This window comes from Pristis pectinata, chromosome 22, assembly GCF_009764475.1.
Source record: "Pristis pectinata isolate sPriPec2 chromosome 22, sPriPec2.1.pri, whole genome shotgun sequence".
Taxonomy (NCBI): Eukaryota; Metazoa; Chordata; class Chondrichthyes; order Rhinopristiformes; family Pristidae; genus Pristis; species Pristis pectinata.
Genome location: NC_067426.1, coordinates 11,003,795 through 11,027,638, shown reverse-complemented (window position 1 = coordinate 11,027,638; position 23,844 = coordinate 11,003,795). Strand labels below are relative to the sequence as shown.

General features: G+C 43.8%; 1 protein-coding gene across 4 annotated transcripts in view; it reads left to right on the top strand.

The window, feature by feature from the left end:
* nkain1 (sodium/potassium transporting ATPase interacting 1) overlaps positions 1-23,844 on the top strand; it is a 440,342-nt gene that overhangs the window by 112,163 nt on the left and 304,335 nt on the right. Inside the window, exon 1 of one of the 4 annotated variants that reach the window (XM_052036123.1) lies at positions 2,585-2,726. The exons of the other annotated variants lie outside the window; for them this stretch is intronic. Coding sequence (XP_051892083.1) covers positions 2,685-2,726 — 42 coding nt within the window. The 5' untranslated portion in view covers positions 2,585-2,684. Of the gene's footprint in view, positions 1-2,584; positions 2,727-23,844 lie in introns of those variants that run through there. 4 annotated transcript variants of the gene reach the window in all.

Genomic DNA, 23,844 nt, shown 5'->3' with positions numbered 1-23,844 from the left:
ACTGTTGTACAAATTTATGTTGGTTTAACCTCTGCATCATTACAACATGGCTGCTAAAAATGCATATCAGTGAGATCTGCTAGCTCACGTCCCTCACATCACCACATCAGGGTGTAACAGCAGTTTCAGAGACGTTTTCAAACACAGAACAATGCATGTGTGTGTAGAACTCCGATCCATGCAGCCTTTGCTTACACCAAAGCAATCTGTTTGCTCGTCACCATCTAACTGAACCCTGAAATGAGAAGGCGGTCAAGGGGAAAATGTAACTGTAGGGAGATGTCTAAACACAATTCTTTTTCTGTAAGTTTGAATGGAACCCGTGAAATTTTCTGTACTGTGGAACAAAAGGATTATTAAAGCAAGTTAGAAGGAAAAGCTATATTTAAACATTGGTAATTATGGCCTTTGGCTGGTTTCTTCTTGTCCTATGTTTCAAGGTGAAAGGGCAGGGGAGACCTGCTCCCTGCAGCTTGTGATATCAACTGATTTTCCCTGTTTAGATGTTACATGGGATTCAAGCATGGCTCCAAGTGCTCAAAATGTCATGGCCAAATATCCCTTACTCAACATCATTTAAAAAAAATGGTAATTGGTTTATTATTGTCACTTGTACTGAGATACAGTGAAAAGCTTTGTTTGCATACCATCCAGACAGATTATTCCTTGCATAAGTACATTGAGGTAGTACAAAGGGGGGAGAAAACAGAGTGCAGAATATAATGTTACTATTACAGAGAAAGTGCAGTGCAGGTAGTCAAATAAGGTGCAAGGGCCATGATGAGGTAGATTGAGAGATCAGGAGTTCTTTATTGTAGAAGAGGTCTGTTCAAGAGTGGGATAGAAGCTTGTCCTTGAGTCTCGCAGTACGTGTTCTCAAGCTTTCGCAGCTTCTGCTCAATGGAAGGGAGGGGGAAGAGGAGAGAACGACTGAGGTTGGATGGGTCTTTGATTAGGTTGGTTGCTTTCCCAAGGGGATGGGAAGGATAGACAGAGTGGAGGAAAGGCTAGTTTTCATTATCTCCCTGCTGTTTGTGGGACTATGCTTGCACCGAGCGACTGTTGGCTTTCTATGTAACGTCTGTCTTTCTAAAGTAGCTGGTGTCAAAATACCAATGCCTGCCTGATCTACTAACCTCCCCCATGGATTGCTGAAATAAGATTAGTCTGTGACAGACCAGAAATGCTTTGAATTGCTCCGGCTAATTGTCCATTCCCTGCAGGATTGCTAACACGCCCAGGAATGTTGTGAAGCTTCCAGGAACACAAGAGAAAAATCATAAAGACATGCAAAAAATATATTTGTATTCCATTTTCTTTAGGCACTCCCAAACGTGGGAAAAGTAAATGTTTGACTTGCTGTGGTGATTGATGGAAGGAGGTTGTATGGTGACGGGTCCTGGGGTAACTCCAACTGGAGTTGGCAATCCTCAATCTATGTTCCAGTCAAATTGCTTAAAACTGGCAACTGTGGGAAGTCAATGGTTCATCTGCTCTTGTGCCAATTTACTGCAGCCCAAGGCGATATTAGATCATTAAAATAACTGCTGAGGCAGGTGATGAGTATTGTGGAACCTCTCACCTTGTGGAATATTCAGTCATTTGTTGGTTTTCAGTCTGGGGAGGGAAGGAGGTAAATATAAAAAGATCTGCTGACTGCCTATCAATTATTATTTATTCTGTTTTTGTTAAATTATACATTTTTTAGAAACACCCTGAAGTTATGTAACATTTTTTCTCATTGATGAAGAAATCCAGTGTTTTGAGCACTCGTGGACATCATAACTATGAGCTTGTTAACAGGCGTCCGAGCTTTTATCATATTTGAGCTGCCACACTGAGAGGAAAAGAGAATCTTGTCGGCCGGTTTCCATCTCCTCAAAATCCTGTCTTCCCCCACCCTTTTTTCTCAGCCTACGGCTCTTGCTTTGCAATATCAAAGCCCTGAGTGAAACAGCTGAATTGGAACGTCTTTTCTGAGTTACACATTATCCTAATTATTAAACGTCTCGCCAGATATACTGCAGGGAATACAACCTCGACAGGACCAAGTGCCTCAACAATTTCCATAGTAACCAAATGACATCTAACATCCAGCACAATGACAGCCAGCACACAGGCATCCTGAAAGAACTGATTTGTTGATTATGGAAATATGTTAATGTGAAAATGAAGGAGCTGAATAAAACATGAGTTTGTTTATTTCAGCAGGACTTCACTCCCAGCAGTGGGATGTTCCCTGTTCCAAATTATTTTCTTCCTCTGATTTGAGCAACAAATTCAAAGAAATGGCTTATGGTTCAAGGCTTCTTGTTCCAGGCTTTGTGTCCTTTTAGTTAAGGTTATAGGCTGGAATTCCCATTGTGCGACAGAATGTTTCCTTGCACTGGGTGTTTAGTTTTCAGATAAACTATCGCTGAGGCACTTGGCAACCCTGTGTGTACATAGAGCGCTTTGGGAAATTGTAGTCCAGCCCTCTGTGTGTCTCATGTGCTTGTACAATAGCTATGAGGTCACAAGTGAGTAACGCACCATTTTTGTCGCTGTTGTGTCTATTCTATCACTTCTCAGACTGGGTGGGGTTCAAATGCCGAAAGCGATCTTAGCCAAAGGGTGAAAGCCTCCTCGGGTTAGTTAATAGGCCCCTAACCATGTGAACTTCTGTCGGAGAGCCGAGCAGTAAAATGGAATCTTCATGGATGGTCCTAAAGTTGTCCATTTCCCAGGTAAGATCCATTTTTCTTCGTGATGTTCTGACGGTCCTATCCTGGATGTCCACCTCTGACACCATGTCCCATTCCATCTCCACCATGCATGAACCATCGTGGTTTATTCTGATCCAAATTAGCCCCTACTCCTCGAAATAATAGAACCCGTCAGTTGAAGAGATCCCTTCATTGTGGAGCAGAATTTTAAGTTCTTGCATGACTTTGCATTTAACATGTGGTTTCAGCACAATTGTGGGCAGTAATGGTCAGCCCATTACAGGAAAGATGTGGAGGCTTTGGAGAGGGTTCAAAAGAGGTTCACCAGGATGTTGCCTGGATTAGAGAGTATTGGCTCTAAGGAGAGGTTGGACAAATTTGGATTGTTTGCTTTTGGAGGCTGAGGGTAGACTTGACAGAGGTTTATAAAATTATGAGAGGCATAGATAGGGTAGATCGTCAGAGTCCTTTGCTAGGGTAGAAATGTCAAATACTAGAGGACTTAGCTTTAAGGTGAGAGGGGAAAGTTTAAAAGTGATGTGCAGGGTAAGATTTTTACACAGAGAGTGGTAGGTGCCTGGAACAGGCTGCCGGGGGTGGTGGAGGCAGACACAATTGTGGCATTTAAGAGGCATTTAGACGGTCACATGACATACAGGGAATGGAAGGATATAGATCACATGCAGGCAGATGGGTTCAGTTTACTTTGGCGCTGTACTGTTCTATGTTCTATGAATCTCCATTATAATGCATGCAACATCCATGTTAGAATATTGCTCCCTACAACCTTACCCAAAACTGACCTAGTCTCCCGAAGTTCAAGGACGATTTAACTGGAACTGTTCCTGTATATTGTGTGTGCAAGTGTGCTTTGTATGACTATGATGCTTGTTCAGCCATCATTGTAGTGTACATGATGAATTGGAGAACAACAATTTGCACATAGAGGCAAAATAATATTTGTGTTATAAAATAATTCCCAGGAAGTTTCACACAACCCATATCAAAAAACAGTTAGACACTGAATGACATGGAAGGCTAAAAGTACAGGAGGGGAACATTCTTAATTCATGGTAGATAGGAAGGAGTGTCCTCGGAGAAAAGGATGGAGAAGGTCAGGGAGTAAATTCCAAAGCTTATGGCTGATAGTAAGGTGCACTTTGCAGAGCTGAAGTTGGGGAATAAAGGAACTGAGGATCATGGATGCAATATTAAAAGTGATAAATTCTGTCATTTCTTATAATATCTACTTAACATGAGAAATTCTGTGCTCCCATTTTTAATAAAAGCACTCGTAGTAAATATGACATGCTTCTATTTCACCCTCCAACCACTGATTGTGCAACCTCTGTCGTCGTGGTACATTTTTGCATAAAAATAAAGAGAAGCAGTAAATCTAACTTTTATATGTGAGAAGTTGGGTGCTGTTTGACAGAAGAATGGTTTAGTAATTTGAATCTGAACAATCCCTAATACAGACTAAGAGAGTATGATAGCAAGAGTTTTATACAGATTCAATGTTAGTTTGCAACCAAAATGATAGCAACATTTTGGTTGCAAAATAACATTGAATCTGCACAAAAACCTTCTTAAGACCATAGGTGGAGGACTATGCAGTTTTTGACACTACAGCACGGGGTAGCTGGTGAGACACTGGAGGAAGCTGCAGTGAACCTTCTCTGGGATGTTGCCTAGTCCAATGAGATAAGATAGAGTGATTTAAAATGGAGGTAAACAAAGCACCAAATGAAAGGTGTTCAATATTCTGAAGAATGGAACAGTCTATGCAACGATAATGTTCTTACTGACTTGAGAAGTCTTGAACAAGGGGACAGACTTGGGAGACTGAGGAAAGACACAGAAAGTAACCTTTGCAACAGGCCATGATATTGTGGAATGTCCTTGTGGAAGTTGTGGACACAGCCCAGCGCGTCATATAAACCAGCCTCCCCTCCATGGACTCTGTCTATACCTCTCGCTGCCTTGGTGAAGCAGCCAGCATAATCAAAGACCCCACCCAGCCGGGTCATTCTCTCTTCTCTCCTCTTCCATCAGGTAGAAGATACAGGAGCCTGAGGGTACGTACCACCAGGCTCAAGGACAGCTTCTATCCAACTGTGATAAGATTATTGAATGGTTCCCTTATATGATGAGATGGACTCTTGACCTCACAATCTACCTTGTTGTGACCTTTCACCTTATTGTCTACAAGCAATGCACTTCCCTGTAGCTGTGACACTTTACTCTGTACTCTGTTATTGTTTTTGCCTGTACTACCTCAATGCACTCTGTACTAACTCAATGTATCTGCACTGTGTAATGAATTGATCTGTAGAAACGATATGCAAGACAAGTTTTTCACTGTGCCTCGGTACAAGTGACAATAATAAACCAATACCAATACCAAAGTGGTGATTGAGGAGCAGAACAAGGCAATATTTAGGAATAGACTGATAAGGCATTGAAGGAAAGAAGGCAAAGATGCATGGGGCCAGAGTAAGCACACAGTCTGGAAACATTTGCTCATACAATGAAGAAACACCAACATTAAATTGGAATCAGAATCAGGTTTATTATCTCTGGCATATGTTGTGAAATTTGTTGTTTTGTGGGAGCAGTACAGTGCAAGACATTGAGACATAAAAGTTACTATAAGTCACAAAAATAAATAAATTGTGCAAAAAAAAGGAATAACGAGGTAGTGATCATGGACTGTTCAGAAATCTGATGGCAGAGGGGAAGAAACTGTTCCTGAAATGTTGAATGTGGTTCTTCAGGCTCCTGTACCTCCTCCCTGATGGCGTGTGCCTCAAGCTGTCCTCAATGGCAGGGAGGGTTGTGCCCGTGATGGAGCTGGCTGAGTCTACAACCCTCTGCAGCCTCTTTTGATCCTGCACATTGGAGCCTCCATACCAAGCGGTGATGCAACCAAGTCAGAATGCTCTCCACAATACATCTGTAGAAATTTTCAAGAGTCTTTGGTGACATACAAAATCTCCTCAAACTCTTAATGAAGTAGAGCCACCGGCGCACCTTCTTCGTGATTGCAGCAATGTATTGGGCTTAAGATAGATCCTCTGAGATGTTGACGCCCAGGAACTTGACAATTACATTTAAGAGACATTTGGACAGGTATATGGATAAGTAAGGCTTAGAGGGATATGGGCCAAATGCTGGCAAATGGGACTAGTTCTGGTTGGCACCTTGGTCAGTATGGAGGAATTGGGCTGAAGGGCCTGTTTCTGTGCTGTATACTTCTATGACTCTATATGAGTTTCCTTCAACCTTTTCCCATCACACCTTACCATCAATCTTTCTCTTCCTCTCTCTTGTGTGATTGTTTAATTGAATTTTTAATTGGATATTAAAAATATAAAGCAGCTATTGTTGTCCAGACCTGCCGTATCCACTGCACCCTTTATGTATTTCACCGCATTCCCCAGTGTGTTTCTGTGCCCTGAGGGCTTCTGTGCCTCTTTGCAATGTGCCATCACAACTGAAGCTTGGCTCCAGAGGGCTCTCCAGCACAGTGTGCCCCTTCCTCAGCCACTGACTGACCACTCACTATTTTTTGCCTCCCCACTCTATGTCTGCTGAACACCTGGAACGTGGATAGCACAGGAACTTTGCCAGCCCTTGGAGAAGCATGCCGATCCTTAGCGATATTGGACATACATAAAAGTGGGGATCCGTGACCTTGCATTGCACATGCTTCTTAGAAGTTTATTGGGTGCGGCTGGGGTGTCACCCTCTGGGAATCCCCTCAGTCTTGCACCCCCGGCTGGGCATCACCCTCCAGACATTTCGCCGACTTACTTCTCAGTATTTTTTTTGTGATAACAGACCTTGAGCCCGAGTGTTCTCTCTCAATTAGCCAGGCAGAGGTGCAGAGGTTTATGTCTGTGGAGAGCTACCTCTGTCAGTGAAGGTGCAAGCCACAAGCAGCAGTCAAACCTGCCTCCAGCCTGCTGTGTTCTTGACTCCAGTCCAAGATACTGCAACTACAATCAGTTTAATACCACAGACATAAGGTTTGAAAACCTACCCTGATATTTGTGCTGATATGTCGGTTTGGGGAACTAAACAGTAATTTGGTATTTCATGAAGAAAGGTTTTGAGTACAGAGTACAATATTTACACTAGTGAGTACATTATTAAAAACCGGGGGTCCATAGGCTGAAGCAACATCACTGGAAGGTAATTGTCATTATTGTGCCCTGCAGAGGTTTATGTTGTAATAGACATACTGCTCAATACTGATTTGGATACAGACCCCAGGAGACCAGCACATGAACACAGCCAAACTCACTGGGGGTGCTGCTGAAACAACACAGAAATATCATTGACATAGTTTTGTTGTGTGTCAGTACATGGCTCAATGAGTCAGTTATATTGTGTTGCTGCCACACCACCTGCACTTTTAACTTCAAGGTGATGTGCAGCTGTTTAAGTCTCTGATCATCAAGAAGTGAGTCAGTGAAATGCCTGGAGGGTGACACCCAGCCAGGGATGCAGGGCTGAGGGGACCCAATAAACATCTAAGAAGCAAGTTTATCGATGCCGACTATTGAGCATGTCCAATAATGCTTCTTCCAAGAAAAGTTCCTTATAAGAATACCTGAAAGTTGTCTTGCTCCCAGCAGGAAGCAAGACCCAGAAATCTGAATGGATTCGGAGTACAGGCTTATAACTCCTTCTCTGTCGTATGTTTCCTTTGTGTGGGAGTGTGAGATGGTGGACTCCTGCCTGTGTGCCTCAGTGAAGTGTAGCTTACCCTCTGGTCTTACCCAGCTCCTGGAGAACACTGACTCGTGTTGGGATTTCATAGAACACAGAACACAGAACACTACAGCACAGTACAGGCCCTTTGCCCCACAATGTTGTGCCGACATTTTATCATGCTCTAAGATCTATCTAACCCTTCCCTCCAACATAGCCCCCTATTTTGCCATCATTCATGTGTCTATCTAAGTCTCTTAAATGTCCCTAATATATCTGCCCCCACGACATCTGCAGGCAGTGCATTCCCTGCACCCACCACTCTCTGTGTAAAAAAACTTACCCCTGACATCCCCCTTATACCTTCCTCCAATCACCTTAAAATTATGTCCCCTCGTGTTACTATTGTCACCCTAGGAAAAAGTCTCTGACAGTCCACTCGATCTATGCCTCTTATCATCTTGTACACCTCTATCAAGTCACCTCTCATCCTCATCCTCTCCAAAGAGAAGAGCCCTAGCTCACTCAACCTATCCATTGCACAACCACCAGCACCACCAACTACTTATCTCCCATTCCAACATTCACCATGCAAGATCTGAGGTGGGAAATCTTGGGGTTGTTTTGTGTTAAGAAATGCCGTAGTCAAAGATGATTTTCCCCAAAATTTGAACAGGTTCACCGTCCACCATGGGTCACTGGATAGCCATGGCCAGTGTTAGCGTTCTTTGTCTCTCCTCCCAGTATTTCAGAGGCTGATTGTAACAGATTAGCACTTCATTTGTTGTCTGGGATATCTAACTTATTGCACTGCACTTTCTCTAGCTGTGACACTTTACTTTGTACTGTTACTGTTTTACCTGTACTACATCAATGCACTTTGTAACTGCACTGTGTAATGAATTGACCTGTACGATTGGTTTGTAAGACAAGCTTTTCACTGTACCTCGGTACAAGTGACAATAATAAACCATTACCAATACCAATAACTAAGTACAGATCTGAGGGTTTAGAAATTCAGCTGTGCAATTCTGGGGAAGAAAAGGCTTTTTTTGGTGCATTTTTGGATGAGTTGTCGGCAGAGAGTGTATAGATGTCTTGGTGTGGAATCCCCTCGTGCTGTTTTGCTAATGCACAGCTCAGTCAAATGATGTTAACTGCAGTGCAACAACCATTGTTTATTCAGCAAGATTATCCACCACATTCATCCAAAAAAACGACTACTAGTATTAACTGGCAAAGGATCCATCTTCTACTAATGCTTCAAGCTCTGCAGCAGTGTTACTTAAAGGGCCATACACATTCCTCCTGTGGTCCCAAAACTTAAGGGGCAGAACTGCCAGAAGTTACATTTTCAGCAGATGAGGAACAAGTCAAAATTACAGGTGAAAAGAAATAAAGGACTGCAGAAGCTGGAATCTAGATGAAAAACACCATGATCCTGGAGGAACTCAGCAGGCCAGGCAGCATCCGTGGAGAAAAGCAGGCGTCAACGTTTCAGGTCAGGACCCTTCTTCAGGACTGAAGATAGGAAAAAGGGAAGCCCAATATACTGTACAGGAGGGAAAAGCAGAGCAGTGATAGAAGTGATAGGTCCCCTCTTTTGTCCTCCTATCACTGCTCTGCTTTTCCCTCCTATATATTAGGCTTCCCCTTTTCCTATCTTCAGTCCTGAAGAAGGGTCCTGACCCGAAAAGTTGACCGCCTGCTTTTCTCCACGGATGCTGCCTGGCCTGCTGAGTTCCTCCAGCATCTTAGTGTAATTCAGATGAAGACTTCTGACAAAAGAGATGACACCAAACACCATATCCACCCAGATTTCATAGGAGCTTATCAACACTTACCTGAGCAAATATGCAGTGCAGGCTTCCCTTCCACAAGGTAGCCCTCACTCACATCTGTGACCTTAAACATAAGCCCACCGTTCTCAAAGGCAAAGTCACCCACATTCTCAGAAACCCTTCCTCTTAACCTTGGCTGAGATATTACGCAAATGACACTTTGCTGCTCACTGCTGCTCAACAGAAGTCAACTGTTAAGGTGGGGAACTTTGGAGTTTTTGCAAGTGCAGCTTTCACATTCTGAGTTGGCATGGAAGTTGGCTGCACTGTTTTGTTCCCCAACGGCATTCAGAGAGGGCACTCTTGCTCTTGTAGACATCTCCCTGCCAACTTCCCAACACTGTTCGTCACTAATCTGTGCAGGTTCCTCTGTGCCCCTGAGAGTGCTCGGCCTCACTCCTCCAATCACTCAAGCAGTCTTTCCTTATCTACACTCCCCAGTAGCTGGAAGAGTGCTGCTTGTATTTTAGTGTGACACTTTAAGAGCTGTTTCCTGTGTGACAGCACTCTGGCAGCACTCTCTGCTCCTGAAACAATGAGGAATCCCAACAGTGTTGTTTTCAAATAGATGCCAAAGAATTTTGCAGACATGAGAGACTGCAGATGCTGGTATCTGGAGCAACAAACAATCTGCTGGAGGAACTTGGTGGGTCGAGCAGCATCTGTGGGAGGAAAGGAATTGATGATACCTTCCCTCCCACGAGTGCTGCTTGACCCTCCAGTAGATTGTTTGTAGACAAAGAATTCTGTGATCTCTTTAGAACTCTTCAAAACTATGTAAGGGAGGTTGCTAGCACTGTTTCAACACTGGAATTTTTCGACTGGGATCAACAAGGCAATGCAGCTACTGCCTCACAGCTCCAATGACCCGAGTTCAATCCTGACCTCTGGTGCTGTTTGTGTGGAGTTTGTGCATTTTCCCTGCATATGGGTGAGTTTCTCCTGGTTGCTCCAGTTTCCTCCCACATCCCAAAGATGCGCATGTTGGTAGATTAACTGGCCACTGTAAATTGCCCCTAGTGTACAAATGAGCAGTAGAATCTGGGGGGAGTTGATGGGAGTGTGGGGAGAGTAGGATTAGTGTAAATAGTGCTTGTTGGTCAGAACAAACGTAGTGGGTTGAAGGGTCTGTTTCCATGCTGAGTAACTGTGACTCTGGCAATGACTCTTTAGATCTGAATGACGTGGTACCCCAACACATGAATGCACAAAACCTTTGGTGGGGAAAGACTGACTGCTCCATTCCACTGCCCTTTGTCATGACAGTCAGTGTAACATCTCTAAATAATTACTTCGTTCCTCCCAATTCCAAACTGACCTCTCCTTTATCCCTGCACCCAGTAAACCATGAAGGGAGTATTATGTACTAAGATAATTTTACATTGAGAATGACAAAGGCAATTCGAGTGAACGATGATACGTCAAGAAACATTTAATCACTTTTGGTGTTGGTAAACACCACATTTATTTTCCATCCCCAGTTGCCCCTACAGCCAATACAGTCCACGGGGTGAAGGTTGGGAATTGCATGACTCGTCCCAGTGAAGAATGGTCATCAATAAGATAGGATGATTTGTAAGAAGAGGAACTCAAACCTGTTTCCTTAAGCAGTTACTTTGTGGCTACTTCCTTTATCCTTCTAGGTGGTGCAGTCACAGATTTGGAAGGAGCCCCTAACGGCTCAACAGCTGACAATAAGAGATAAGAATTGAGACCAGATCCAGACCAGGGAATCAATGGCATTGTCTGCTGACAGACCAGTTTTTTGGTAACTGAATCAGTTACCTAATTTGCCCAGCCCTCAAAATGAAGCACATACACAGTGCTCTTCTTTGCTATGGAGTGCACCTTGTCAGGAGTATAACTCAAGCTTGCCGACTCACTATGTGGTCAGTTAATAGTCTTAAGTCTGGCTGTTGTAAATTAACCTAACAATCCAACTGTGTTCATAAGATATGAGAAATGAGAACTCGCATCAGAAATTTAGAATGTCCATTTTGATGTGTTTCAATAGTGAGGCAGAATACAGAATGTAATTAAATCTGTTCCTGCTTGATAAAGAATTTGTTAGCGTTAAGTTACTTACTGGAAGCTTGCAGAATGTTAGTCAAATATTAAACATTCCTGCATTATTCCACTTTATTATCTTCAGTGACAGGTCTCACAAAGTCTCTTGTACTTAATTTGTAGGAATTGTAATAATTAGAATCTTGCAGCTTAAGTTCAAAGAGAAGTGTGCTCTGTAAGTTAAACTGGTAAAACAAGGGGCATTGATGTGGGTCAGGTATTTGAGCGTGACTGAAAATGGTTCTGCAGATTCTCAGTTTCCAATCGCTGTACGTCTGGATTGGCTCTGGAACAGAATCGTCATTCCTGCCCCATCATTCTTCAGTCCTTGTTTGTTGCATTCAGCTGGTGTGGCTTCTCTGTGGCTCTGCACCTTGGTATTGGTATTGGTTTATTATTGTCACTTGTACCGAGGGACAATGAAAAACTTGTCTTGCAGACTGATCGTACAGGTCAATTCATTACACAGTGCAGTTACATTGAGTTAGTACAGAGTGCATTGAGGTAGTACAGGTAAAAACAATAATAGTACAGAGTAAGGTGTCACAGCTACAGAGAAAGGGCAGTGCAATAAGGTGCAAGGTCACACAAGGTAGATCGTGAGGTCAGAGTCCATCTCATTGTATGAGGGAACCATTCAATAGTCTTACCTGTGAGATGATGAACAGCCAGAAGTTGAGTGCTGTTGCTCTCAAGAGTGTGCTGCACTGTTGGAAGTCCTCCCTTCTCAGGCAAGTCCTTGAACCAAGAGCCCACCCTCCATCTGTCCTCTCCAGTGGGGATGCCTGTTACAAAAACCTGTGAAACTCTTTCAAAACAATGAGGGGCTGGAGCTGCTGGGGAGCCATCTGCCTGCACCATATTGTTGGATTCCACTGTTTTAATTAGTTTTTTAAACATGTATAATGTTTAATACACCTCAAGTGGCAGCACAAGGAATGGCCGCTTACTAGCTTATTGGTTCGTCCATCAGGTGAATATGTGGTTTTTTCATTGGTTGGTTTGGCCACAAGTATCTAATAGGTTTCCTGATTGGACCATTGTTAGCTAAAGAGCATCTCTTATCCCAGGTATAAAAGGTGCCGCTTTTTGTTAATCTCTCTCTTGCTCTTCCTCCCCCCTGGCCTGAGCTCATCTTTTGTTCCCTTTGTCTCGGCTCATCAAAGCCAGTGCCATGTGTTCTGTGACTGTTTCTTTGTTTTAAACTCGCCAATAAAACTTTGAAGCACCAAGTTGTTTTCAACTCTTTCCTGGACTCCTGAAAGAACCTGTGGATTTGAAAATAACTGGATCCAACAGTGCCTCAGCAGCAGAGATATTTATTTGGCAATTTGGAATATTTGAGTTATCGCTCAAATTAACACAAGCTTTCTACACATGAAGCCTTCCGTACCAAAGTTCAAATGACTAAATTTTAAAGTTCTCTGGCAATAATGCACTTATGATATTCTGAACAGTTTGTGAAAGGTGATTTTTGATGCGAGTTCTTTCATCTGTCTTATCTACAAGGTGCTGTATTCTCATTCGATCCCAATGTGCCTGGTGCCTTACTCGTCCCTTCTCCTGCATGTGCTTCCTCTTCCCTCACACCTGGATGCCCCACGTTCCTCTCCCCTCACACCTGGATGCCCCACGTTCCTCTCCCCTCACACCTGGATGCCCCACGTTCCTCTCCCCTCACACCTGGATGCCCCACGTTCCTCTCCCCTCACACCTGGATGCCCCACGTTCCTCTCCCCTCACACCTGGATGCCCCACGTTCCTCTCCCCTCACACCTGGATGCCCCACGTTCCTCTCCCCTCACACCTGGATGCCCCACGTTCCTCTCCCCTCACACCTGGATGCCCCACGTTCCTCTCCCCTCACACCTGGATGCCCCACGTTCCTCTCCCCTCACACCTGGATGCCCCACGTTCCTCTCCCCTCACACCTGGATGCCCCACGTTCCTCTCCCCTCACACCTGGATGCCCCACGTTCCTCTCCCCTCACACCTGGATGCCCCACGTTCCTCTCCCCTCACACCTGGATGCCCCACGTTCCTCTCCCCTCACACCTGGATGCCACACGTTCCTCTCCCCTCACACCTGGATGCCCCACGTTCCTCTCCCCTCACACCTGGATGCCACACGTTCCTCTCCCCTCACACCTGGATGCCCCACGTTCCTCTCCCCTCACACCTGGATGCCCCACGTTCCTCTCCCCTCACACCTGGATGCCCCACATTCCTCTCCCCTCCCCTCCCCTCCCACCTCTCCTCTACTTGCGCTCTCCATTTAACCCACACCTTGAGCCCAAATGTATGCTCTTCCTCTTCCTCTGTCTTTTCCTCTCTCTCTCTATCCCTTTCTCTCCTACTCCTTCTTCCTCTCTCTCTCTCACTGCCTCTCTCTCCTTCCTGATTCCTCTCTTTCTCCCTCCTCCTCTCTCTCCCTTCCTCCATCTCTCTCCTCTCTCTCCCTGCACACCTCCAGGCCACCTCTCTGTGCTTGTGCAAGAATGCTTGCTTCCTCTCCTGCACATTTCAACCCACACCTGTACCCTCACACTTGTTCATTCTCCATGCATTTTGACCTCCCCTCTGCCCCCAGCACTTGGACCTATTCACTCTTTCCTCTTTGATCATTCTAGTCCAGCCTAGGCCGATGGATTCAATGCATGTTGAGTCGACAACCCCCAAACTAAAACACCTGTGAGCAAACTATAATCAGTTTGATTTGTCTTACTTATTTGCTACATAGTGCAAGGCAAGCTCCAAGAAAGGCCAAGTATATGAAGGAATAGTAAGCACACAATCATGGTGTTGATGTTCGAACCATTAAGGAAGAGTGTTGAAATAGTAGAAAGAGAATAGCAGCCTTGGAATTATTGGTGCTGACTTCCCTCAATTTAATGAGCGCAAAGGTGAGCCAAATTGCCTTCATGTTGTCAGCAACTGCTAATGTGAAAGAAGAAGATCAGGAAATTTTATGCTGCATTGCAGTTCTAAGCTCTGCTTAGTTAATATGAGGCCTCAATGTAGGTTCCTGGCATTGCTAAGCACACACATGTGAATGATTGCATAGTTTCCTTCATTTAGGAAGGAATCTGTTTGTAACTGAAATGAAAAGCATTTTTGTTCTGTTCCATCTTGTAGTGAATGCTGCATCAGCTGTCAGACTGCGTTTAGGTGAATCTTTATCACAGAGATTGGTTTCCAAAAGTGTTGGTTTGAAAATTAGATATATGGATTATCAAAATCTTGGGACCATCCTTGTGTGATTTTTTTAATCTTTACCGTAATTCTGCCTCATTACTCTGTTGTTTCTCTGGGAAGGAATGTTTTATATTCATGTTTACTTAAACACACAAGCATTTTGGGTATTGTAAGTTAGCAATCAGGAATGGCAAGATGACTGAGGCTGTTTCCACTTGATGGGAGAAGGCAATAAGGAGATTTAATAGAGGTTTTCAAAATGATGACGGGTTTGGATAGTAAGAATATGGAAAGATGATTGTGTCTGGTTGGGAAGTCAGTGACGAGAGCCATTAATCTAAAAATGTCATTAACAGAGTAAGGGGAGGTATTGGACAGTGTTTCTTTTTGTCGGGAGTTGTTAGAGCATGGAATATTTTGCTAGAGGGAACAGTTAATTTGGAAAACCATTACACTTTTAAAGGAAAAGGGGAAACATTTTAACCAAAAGTAGAATTTTTAAACGTGTGTGACTATTTTGAAATAATTATTCATAAAATGCTGTGTAAAGTTAACAGGGAGGTTGGATTAATTTTGAATGCTGAGGCAAAGATTTAACCTAATATCCTTCTCCTCTGCTACATTATTGTAAAATATGTAAAAGCCGCACAGCAAGATCCCTTGAATACCTGAGGGGTGGCCAAAAACTGAATATTTTAACAGTGGGAGGACTGCTACAATATCTTTAGCTTCAATTATTTTTCTGACACTTGTTTACTAAGGTGACAGGCTTATTGTTTATTTTTAAAATGCCGATCAGGAACCGAAAATGTGGCATAAGTACAACAGCTACCTACTTTGATTTCTTTGTGATGGTGATTTTATTTCTCCATTGTTTCTCTTCTCTCCCAAATTATTTCCTCTTCAGTGACAAATATGACGCACCTTTCTGTGCGCCTCTAACCTGCTGTGACTTGTCACAGAACTGTGGTCATACATACCTTCAACTGTACTTGGAGACCTTAGTTAACCAGTTGTCTTGACTAGAGGTGCACGGTGAGAAGATCTTCTGTGCTGGGAATGGCTTGGGTATGGTATTGATATAAGTGTGGGATGGTTGGTGGGGATGAGGGGGGCAGCTCCAGTTTCATGGAAACCCCCACCCCTCCAATCCATCTGTGAAGCAAAGTTCTATCACACACGAGGCCCAAGGCATCTTGACCAATAGGATAAGCCTCACAGGAGCTTATCCTTTTGGTAAAGTCATTCCTTCAGTACTTCTGCCATGGAGGAGTGGAGGAGTGGAGGTGGAAGGTTTGATGTTGGTTCTGAGGTTGGGTGAGGTCCAGATGTGATCAGGTTGAAATACAAATTGGGGGTAGGGATGGTGGGAAGTGGTGCTGGGCAACCGGGCCCAGGATAAAGAATCCATCTCCAGACAGACAGTGCCAGAGGAGAAGGGGTTGGCAGGGATTTGGAATGAATGCCAAAGAGTCACAGAGAGAGATATCACGGAAACAGGCCCTTCGGCCCATCAACTATGCACCTCTGGTCAAGACAACTGGTTAACTAAGGTCTCCAAGTACAGTTGAAGGTTTGTATGACCACAGTTCTGTGACAAGTCACAGCAGGTTACAGGTGCACAGAAAGGTGCATCATATTTGTCATTGAGGAGGAAATAATTCGGGAGAGAAGAGAAACATCTACCATCAACCATCCACTTGCATGAACCCTACATTAACCCCTTACTTTTTATTCTCCCCATGTTGCCACCAACTCCCCCAGATTCTACCATTCAGCTGCACACTATGGGGAATTTGCAGTAGCCAATGAACCTATCAGCCCACACGTCTCTGGGATGTGGGAGAAAACCGGAGTACCCGGAGGAAACCCATGCGGTCACAGGGAGAACATGCAAACTCCACATAGGCAGCACCAGGAGTCAGGACTGAACCCGGGTCTCTGGTGCTGTGAGGCAGTGACTCCACTAGCTGTGCCACTGTACCACCTGAATGTAATTAAAGGAATATCCAGCTTTTAAGAAGCTTAATGCTGTGGGGTCCATGGTTGGAGATCAAAGATGACTAGCAATGCATCAGGCTTCAGCTCTGCCTCAGTGTGAGTAACCTGTGCTGACCACTGTCCTCAAATGCACAGAGGTACTTCCTCAAGGGGCATCAGTATGCACATGGTAAACCATCTGATATGTGTATGTGCCTGGAAGCCTTAAAATCTTGGGGCACAGAGGACTCTAAATGGAACCTAAGTGTGCTTGACCTTTGTAAAGGAACTGATCACATTCAGCATTCAGATTTAAGACAAACCGTTGCACAACACCAAACTCTCTCATAGGGTTTAAGGGACATGTTAAAGGAGGAGAGGAAGAGATGTCGGGAGGGAATTCCAGAGATCCTAAGGCAGTTGGACATGCGGCTTCTCACAGTACAGTGATGGGAATTTGGGCTTTGCAAGAACTCTTCTGACTCCTGAGGGCCTTGCTGATTCCTGAGCACCTGGAAACTTATGACGGCTCACCAGAATGGGCATTGTCATTGTGTAACCTTGGAAATCAAGTACTGCCTACAAGCTGTTCAACAACAGGAGCCATCATAATTAAACATAATCAGATTTTTGCCATTTTGCTCCTGAAGCAGAGTGTCAACCCAAAATGGCGACTATCCCTCTGCCTCCACAGATGCTGCTTGAACCACGGAGTTCCTCCAGCAGTCTGTTTTCTGCTCCAGTTTCCAGCATCTGCAGTCTCTCCTGTGTCTCCACAGTCTGATTTTCATCTGCTTTGTGCACATTCTGCCTGAGGTCATTGAATAGTGAGCAGGGATCCCGACTGCTTCTCCACCTCCCTTACCAAAATCCTGTTACAATGGAGCTGGCTGACTTACTGATGAGTTACCTCTATCCCCGAGCAGAATTCGTTAGTACATCAGGCATTGCCTTCTCCACCAATATCAACAGCTTGCATTTGTAAAGCAGTTGAATCTGGAAAAATCTTCCAAGGCCCTTCATGGAGGCAATTACCAATAGAATTTGACACCAGGCTGCACAAGGTGTCTTTAGGTCCTTAAGTCTTGAGGAGAATGTCTTAAGAAAGGGAGGGGATTGCAATGTTTAGGGTTTTGGCATCTGAATATAGGGTTGCCAGTGGAAGAGCAATAAGAACTGCTAAAGAGATCAGAATTGCAAGAAAACATGGGTAGGAATTTGCCTTGTGTTGCCACTGCTGAACAGGTGCTATACTGTCAGATCAAATGTCAGGAGGGGGAATGAACGTTTTGTCCAATACTCCAACATCTGATCAGCAAAGAACATTTTCTATCCCAATGGAGCTTGCAGAGGGTTGCAGATGCAGTGATATCTGGCTGGGAAGGGATATGAAATTGAGAGAATTTTAAAATCAAGCAGTTGCCTGATATTGTTTACAATTTATTGGAGACACAAGAGACTGCAGACGCTGGGATCTGGAGCAACAAACAATCTGCTGGAGGAACTCAGCGGGTCGAGCAGCATCAGTGGGAGGAAAGGAATTGTTGATGTTTCAGCTTGAAACCCTGCATCGGGACTGACGGTCCCATTTGTGGATCTTGTGGAGTCCTGATGCAGGGTTTTGACCCAAAACATCAACAGTTCCTTTTCTCCCACAGATGCTGCTCGACCTGCTGAGTTCTTCCAGCAGCTTTGTTGCTGTCAATTTACTGGATCTGTACCCTGACATGGACAGCATCACTGTGCCACAGTGTGTGAAGATCTTCGTTATATATCATCCAACTGTGCGTTATTGGCAACAGCTAGGAGCTGGAGAGATTGGTAACAGTTTTTGCTAATCATGTTTCTGTGCATGCATTTTCAGTCTCCTGCTTTCACCTCCTGCACGTCTTGTTAAAATCACTCAACCACTGAATAAACAATCTACTCATTATACACATACAGATGCCTACTTTTTGCTGTGGTTTGTATTGTCTGCAGAAAAACATGGTTCAATAATTAACCTGCATTCCGATTTACTGGAAATATTTCAAAAGTGCCTGAAAATAAGCTTCCTTCTCTTCATTCTGCTGGAGTATGATAGATTTCTACTCTGTTGACATAGAGACTATCTCTTGTAGCACAGATAAATCATGCTATGTTGTTCCTACAATGCATTGATTATGTAAATTGCCAAGTAAGGTTTTTTGAACACCCGTTGTTTTATGTTTTTAAGACAATTAGATGTACACATTTTGGATTACCCAGGGAACAGAAATCAATTTTTTTTCTGAATCATCATGTCTTGTGAAATCTTCCTCAATCTTCTTACACTACTGCTCGATGGCATTCTCAGCACTGCCATTAATGCAGTGTTAGTTTTTGCTTGCCTCTATGGTTTTGGTTTAACAAAATTAGAAGGCATTGGGGAAAGAAGGGTGACTAACCACTGTGGTAACTTTAGAAAGTTGGGATGTCAGTTGCAGCCAATGACCCAAGATTGTATGGGAGCTGAGGGTTTGTTGGAGACAAAAAAATCACTTCTCATGGTAAAGGGGATGTGACTGACCAGAAAAACCCTGGTTCTATTGTGTACAACCCTGGTTGTATTGTGGGCAGGCACGGCAGTGTAGCAGTTAGCATATTGCTATTACAGCGCCAGTGACCTGGGTTCAATTCCGGCCGCTGTCTGTAAGGAGTTTATATGTTCTCCTCGTGTCTGCGTGGGTTTCCTCTGGGTGCTCCGGTTTCCTCCCACATTCCAAAGACGTACGGGTTAGGAAGTTGTGGGCATGCTACGTTGGCACCGGAAGCATGGCGACACTTATGGGCTGTCCCTAGAACACTCTATGCAAAAGGTGCATTTCACTGTGTGTTTTGATGTACATGTGTCTAATAAAGTTATCTATCTTATCTTACTCGTCCAACACAGATCCTGTAATAGGATCTTGAATGGGAAGTAATTTACTTGTCCATTTGGTCTGTTTTCAAGATCTTGGATGTCAGTAGAACCTTTTTATTAACTCCACACAAGTCTCACATGTGTCCAAACATTTCTCTTGCCTTGCTCTTTTTATTCCTCTGTAGGAGGTAGGTGTTCCCAACAAGGCCAGCATTTTCTGCCCATCCCTAATTGCCCTTGAGAAGGTCATGGCGAAATGTCCTCTTGAACTACTGCGCTCATCGTGAAAATGCTCCAACGGTGTTGTTAGGCAGAGAGTACCAGTGATGACGAAGGAACAGCGCTAAATTTCCACACCATGTTGTCTTAGTTATTCAAGTGGAGATTACTGGCAAGAAAGGCATTTGTTGTTCATCCTAAGTGCCACTTGAACTAAGCAAGTTTATAGTCAAACACACTGATGGGTCAGCTGTCACTACAGACCAGTCTGGACATAGAGGGCAGCTTTAATTCCCTGCAGGACATTAGTGAACCAGACTCTTCTTGCCAGGTGTTTTCATGATTGCTTTTGCTGATGTTTAATTCCAGACTTAATTAATTACTTGAATTATCCTTTGTGGTGGGATGCAGTCTCTATATAGATCAATGATCAGGTATCTAAACGCTAGTCCAGTAAATTAATCACAATCCTAATGAGCCACAAATTATGTGACTTGGAGGTAAGTGTTCCTATGTGCCTACTGTCCCTGCCTTGCCAGCAAGGCAAATGGCTTATTCCATTATCAAGGCCGAACTTATTTGGAGCAACAAACAATCTGGTATTGGTATTGGTTTAATATTGTCACTTGTACTGAGGTACAGTGAAAAACTTGTCTTGCATACCGATTGTACAGATCAATTCATTACACAGTGCAGATACATTGAGTCAGTACAGAGTGCATTGAGGTAGTACAGGTAAAAATAATAACAGAATACAGAGTAAAGTGTCACAGCTGCAGGGAAGTGCATTGCAAGTAGACAATAAGGTGTGAGGTCATAACAAGGTAGATTGTGAGGTCAGGAGTCCATCTCATCATATAAGGGAACCATTCAATAGTCTTATCACAGTGGGATAGAAACTGTCCTTGAGCCTGGTGGTATGTGCCCTCAGGCTCCTGTGTTTTCTGCCAGATGGGAGAGGGGAGAAGAGAGAATGACCCAGGTGGGTGGGGTCTTTGATTATGCTGGCTACTTCACCGAGAGGCATGGACAGAGTCCACAGAGGGGAGGCTGGTTTCTGTGACGTGCTGCGCTGTGTCCACAACTCTCTGCAGTTTCTTGCGGTCCTGGGCAGAGTAGTTGCTGTACCAAGCCATGATACATCCAGATAGGATGCGTTCTATGGAGCATTGACAAAAATTGATGAGTGCTGGAGGAACTCAGCAGGTCGAGCAGCATCTGTGTGGGGGGCGGTGGGGGGGGGGAGGAATTGTCAATGGAAGAATTGCTCAGGTTCCACCATTGGCGGTCTCTTGTGTCTCCAAACTTATTAGTGATGACAAGATGAGATATGGCTTGATGTAAAATGAAGACCATAAACTCAAGGTAGGCATTTTGTTAGCAAAAGATTTTTACTTAGACAACTTGTCAAACTCTTTGTTTCACCCACTTAAAATAAAGAAGTCGATGGTCCCATGAAAATAAGAAAAAAATTGTCACAAACTTAAATTCCATCATTTCTGTTTTTTTCTTTAAGCACTCAAATCTGAGAAGTAGGATTTGAATGCACAACTTTGTGACTCAAAGCTGGGAGCATAAGCAGTTGAGCTGTTCAATGATAAGATAAGATATCTCTATTAGTCACATGTATATCGAAACACACAGTGAAATGCATCTTTTGCGTAGAGCGTGCTGGGGGCAGCCCGCAAGTGTCACCACGCTTCCGGCGCCCACAACTTCCTAACCCGTACGTCTTTGGAATGTGGGAGAAAACTGGATCTTATCGGCAGTCTTAGCTTTCCCCTTGATAGGCATTTGGACCCTGTCTTCATTTTGTGTTCAAACTGCCGGTTCACAGAAGCAAAGATTTTGCAGGTACCAATGAATGGGCGGTTTGATTTGTAACAGGAAGTTTCACGGTTTGCAGTTTTTCTTGTGAGCTTCAGAGAGGAAAATCATTCTTATCACCAATTAAAAATCTATATGAAGAATAACAATAGAAGAACTGAAAAAGGCTGGAATTTCTGTGGAGCTGCCTGTTTTGGATCCCTGGAGGCTCTGATCTATTGCAGCAATCAATACTGCCGCGAGGAGCGTTATGGGTTTTGACATCCTGCCCTTATATGACATGGATTCAGGGAAAAAAAACTCATAAGAAAATCAGCAGACAGTGGTTCATTAAGGAGCTAGCATAAAGTGTGAGGAATAGTTCTCATTTCCTAATTGAAATGAGTTCTCAGCACGGTGCTCCCCATACATGTGATACTAATTAGATGTGCTCACTTGATAGACAATACAAGAAATGTATTATTCTCTTTAAGTGACAACTAACCAAATGAGTTATTCTGCACTGCTCTGAAGAAGGAATTAAAACAAAAGCATAAAACTTCAAAATTCCGCTTAGTTTTGAATTTGGTCTAGTTCTTGGCTACTTCCTCTGCAGAGTAAGTTGAGTGATTTCATTGTAATCATATTGAATCATATAAGCTTCTGAATATCGAGATTCTTTCTCAATGGTTTGGATAATCTGGCTCATTCCCTGCATCTGGGGCATGCAACCACCCCATGACCCAGTCCTGGAGCCTCCGACTTTGGCTCTTGACCACTCCTGAGCCCTCTGATTTCCCTCTCAGTCACTCATGGGTTTTTTGGTTGCACTGAGGTCTCTGACCATCCTCTTGGCTGCTGCCAGGGTTTCTGGGGTTAGACCTGCCACCCAATCTCAGACGCCAGGCTCACTCGGTTAGCAGTGACCTCATGAAAAGAACCAATCATGTGCCTGATTTGCAGCAATGAACTGCACTGGACCAAGGATGTGTATATAAAATAAAAGCCTGTTGTTGAAGTAAAGCACTCCACAGACATGATTTAAATGTTTTAAAAGAACAGTAAATGTGTTTATTTAGTTTCACTAACTGGAAAGCATTTTTGGCTGACTGAATTTCATTAAAGCTGCTTTACAAATGCTAATCTTTCAGCTAAGAAGCTCACCATAGTTAAAAGTGAAAGTATCATACACTACCCCAAGGATTGTAACAGCTTAACTGAGGACCAAGCAACTGTGCTACAGAGCAATGAGGTGCATCAATGGCATGCATCTGCCACATCATGGACAACAAAGAGCACCATATCATGGGTCTACTGTCATCTAAGACAATACTTCTGAGGCTAATTAAATGATGCCTATTTATTAAATTACAGTCATAGAGCAATACAGCACGGATACAGGCCCTTCGGCTCAATGAGTCCATGCCCGACCACAGTGCCCACCCAGCTAGTCCCAATTTCCTGCGTTTGGCCCATATCCCTCTAAGCCCTGTCCCTTCTTAAAGTGCTTCTTAAATGAACCCCTTCCTTAGGCAGCTCGTTCCATTTACTCACTACCCTCTGTGTGGAAAAAGTTGCCCCTCAGGTCCCTTTTAAATCTTTCCCCTCTCATCCTGAACCCATGCCCCCTAGTTTTGGACTCCCCTACCCTGGGGAAAAGACTGTTACCGTCCACCTTATCTATGCCCCTCATACTTTTAGACATTTCTGTCAGGTCGTCTCTCATTCTCCTACATTCCAAGAAATAAAGACCTAGCCTGGCCAACCTCTCCCTATAACTCAGGCCCTCTAGTCCTGGCAACATCCTCAAATCTTTTCTGCACTCTTTCCGGTGTAACCACATCTTTCCTATAACAGGGTGACCAAAACTGTGCACAGTACTCCAAGTGTGGTCTCACTAACAATTTATACAACTGCAACATAATGTCGCAGCTCCTGTACTCAGTGCCCTGACTGATGAAGGCCAGTGTGCCAAATGCCTTCTTCACCACCCTATCTACCTGTGATAAATTCTGGCATAACTTAATCATTCCCATGTTTACTTATTTTATCTCCCTGCACTTTCCAACCACATGGGAGACCGACATTGGGTAGCATTAATTTGAATGCCAGCACAGAAATGAGCCAATAGGCCCAACTAGTCAGGGAGGTGGAAGAGGAGGAAAGAGCTGTGCGGAAAATTGAAAGCAATGCCACACATCGAAACTGACTCAATGTGCTCTGGGAGCCTATGAGAAATTGAATCTCTCCCTTGTTCCAATTCTCATGAACAATTTAAAGGTAATTTTGCAAATGTAAACAATACACTTTAAATCTCATTTTGTTCTGTGAAAGCTCTTCGATGTTTAGAAAGTGTTTTGAATTGTTTTCTCTCACTAACACAAATAGTCTGCCAATTTCTAAGCAATGATTTGATGGAGTGGAATGAAAT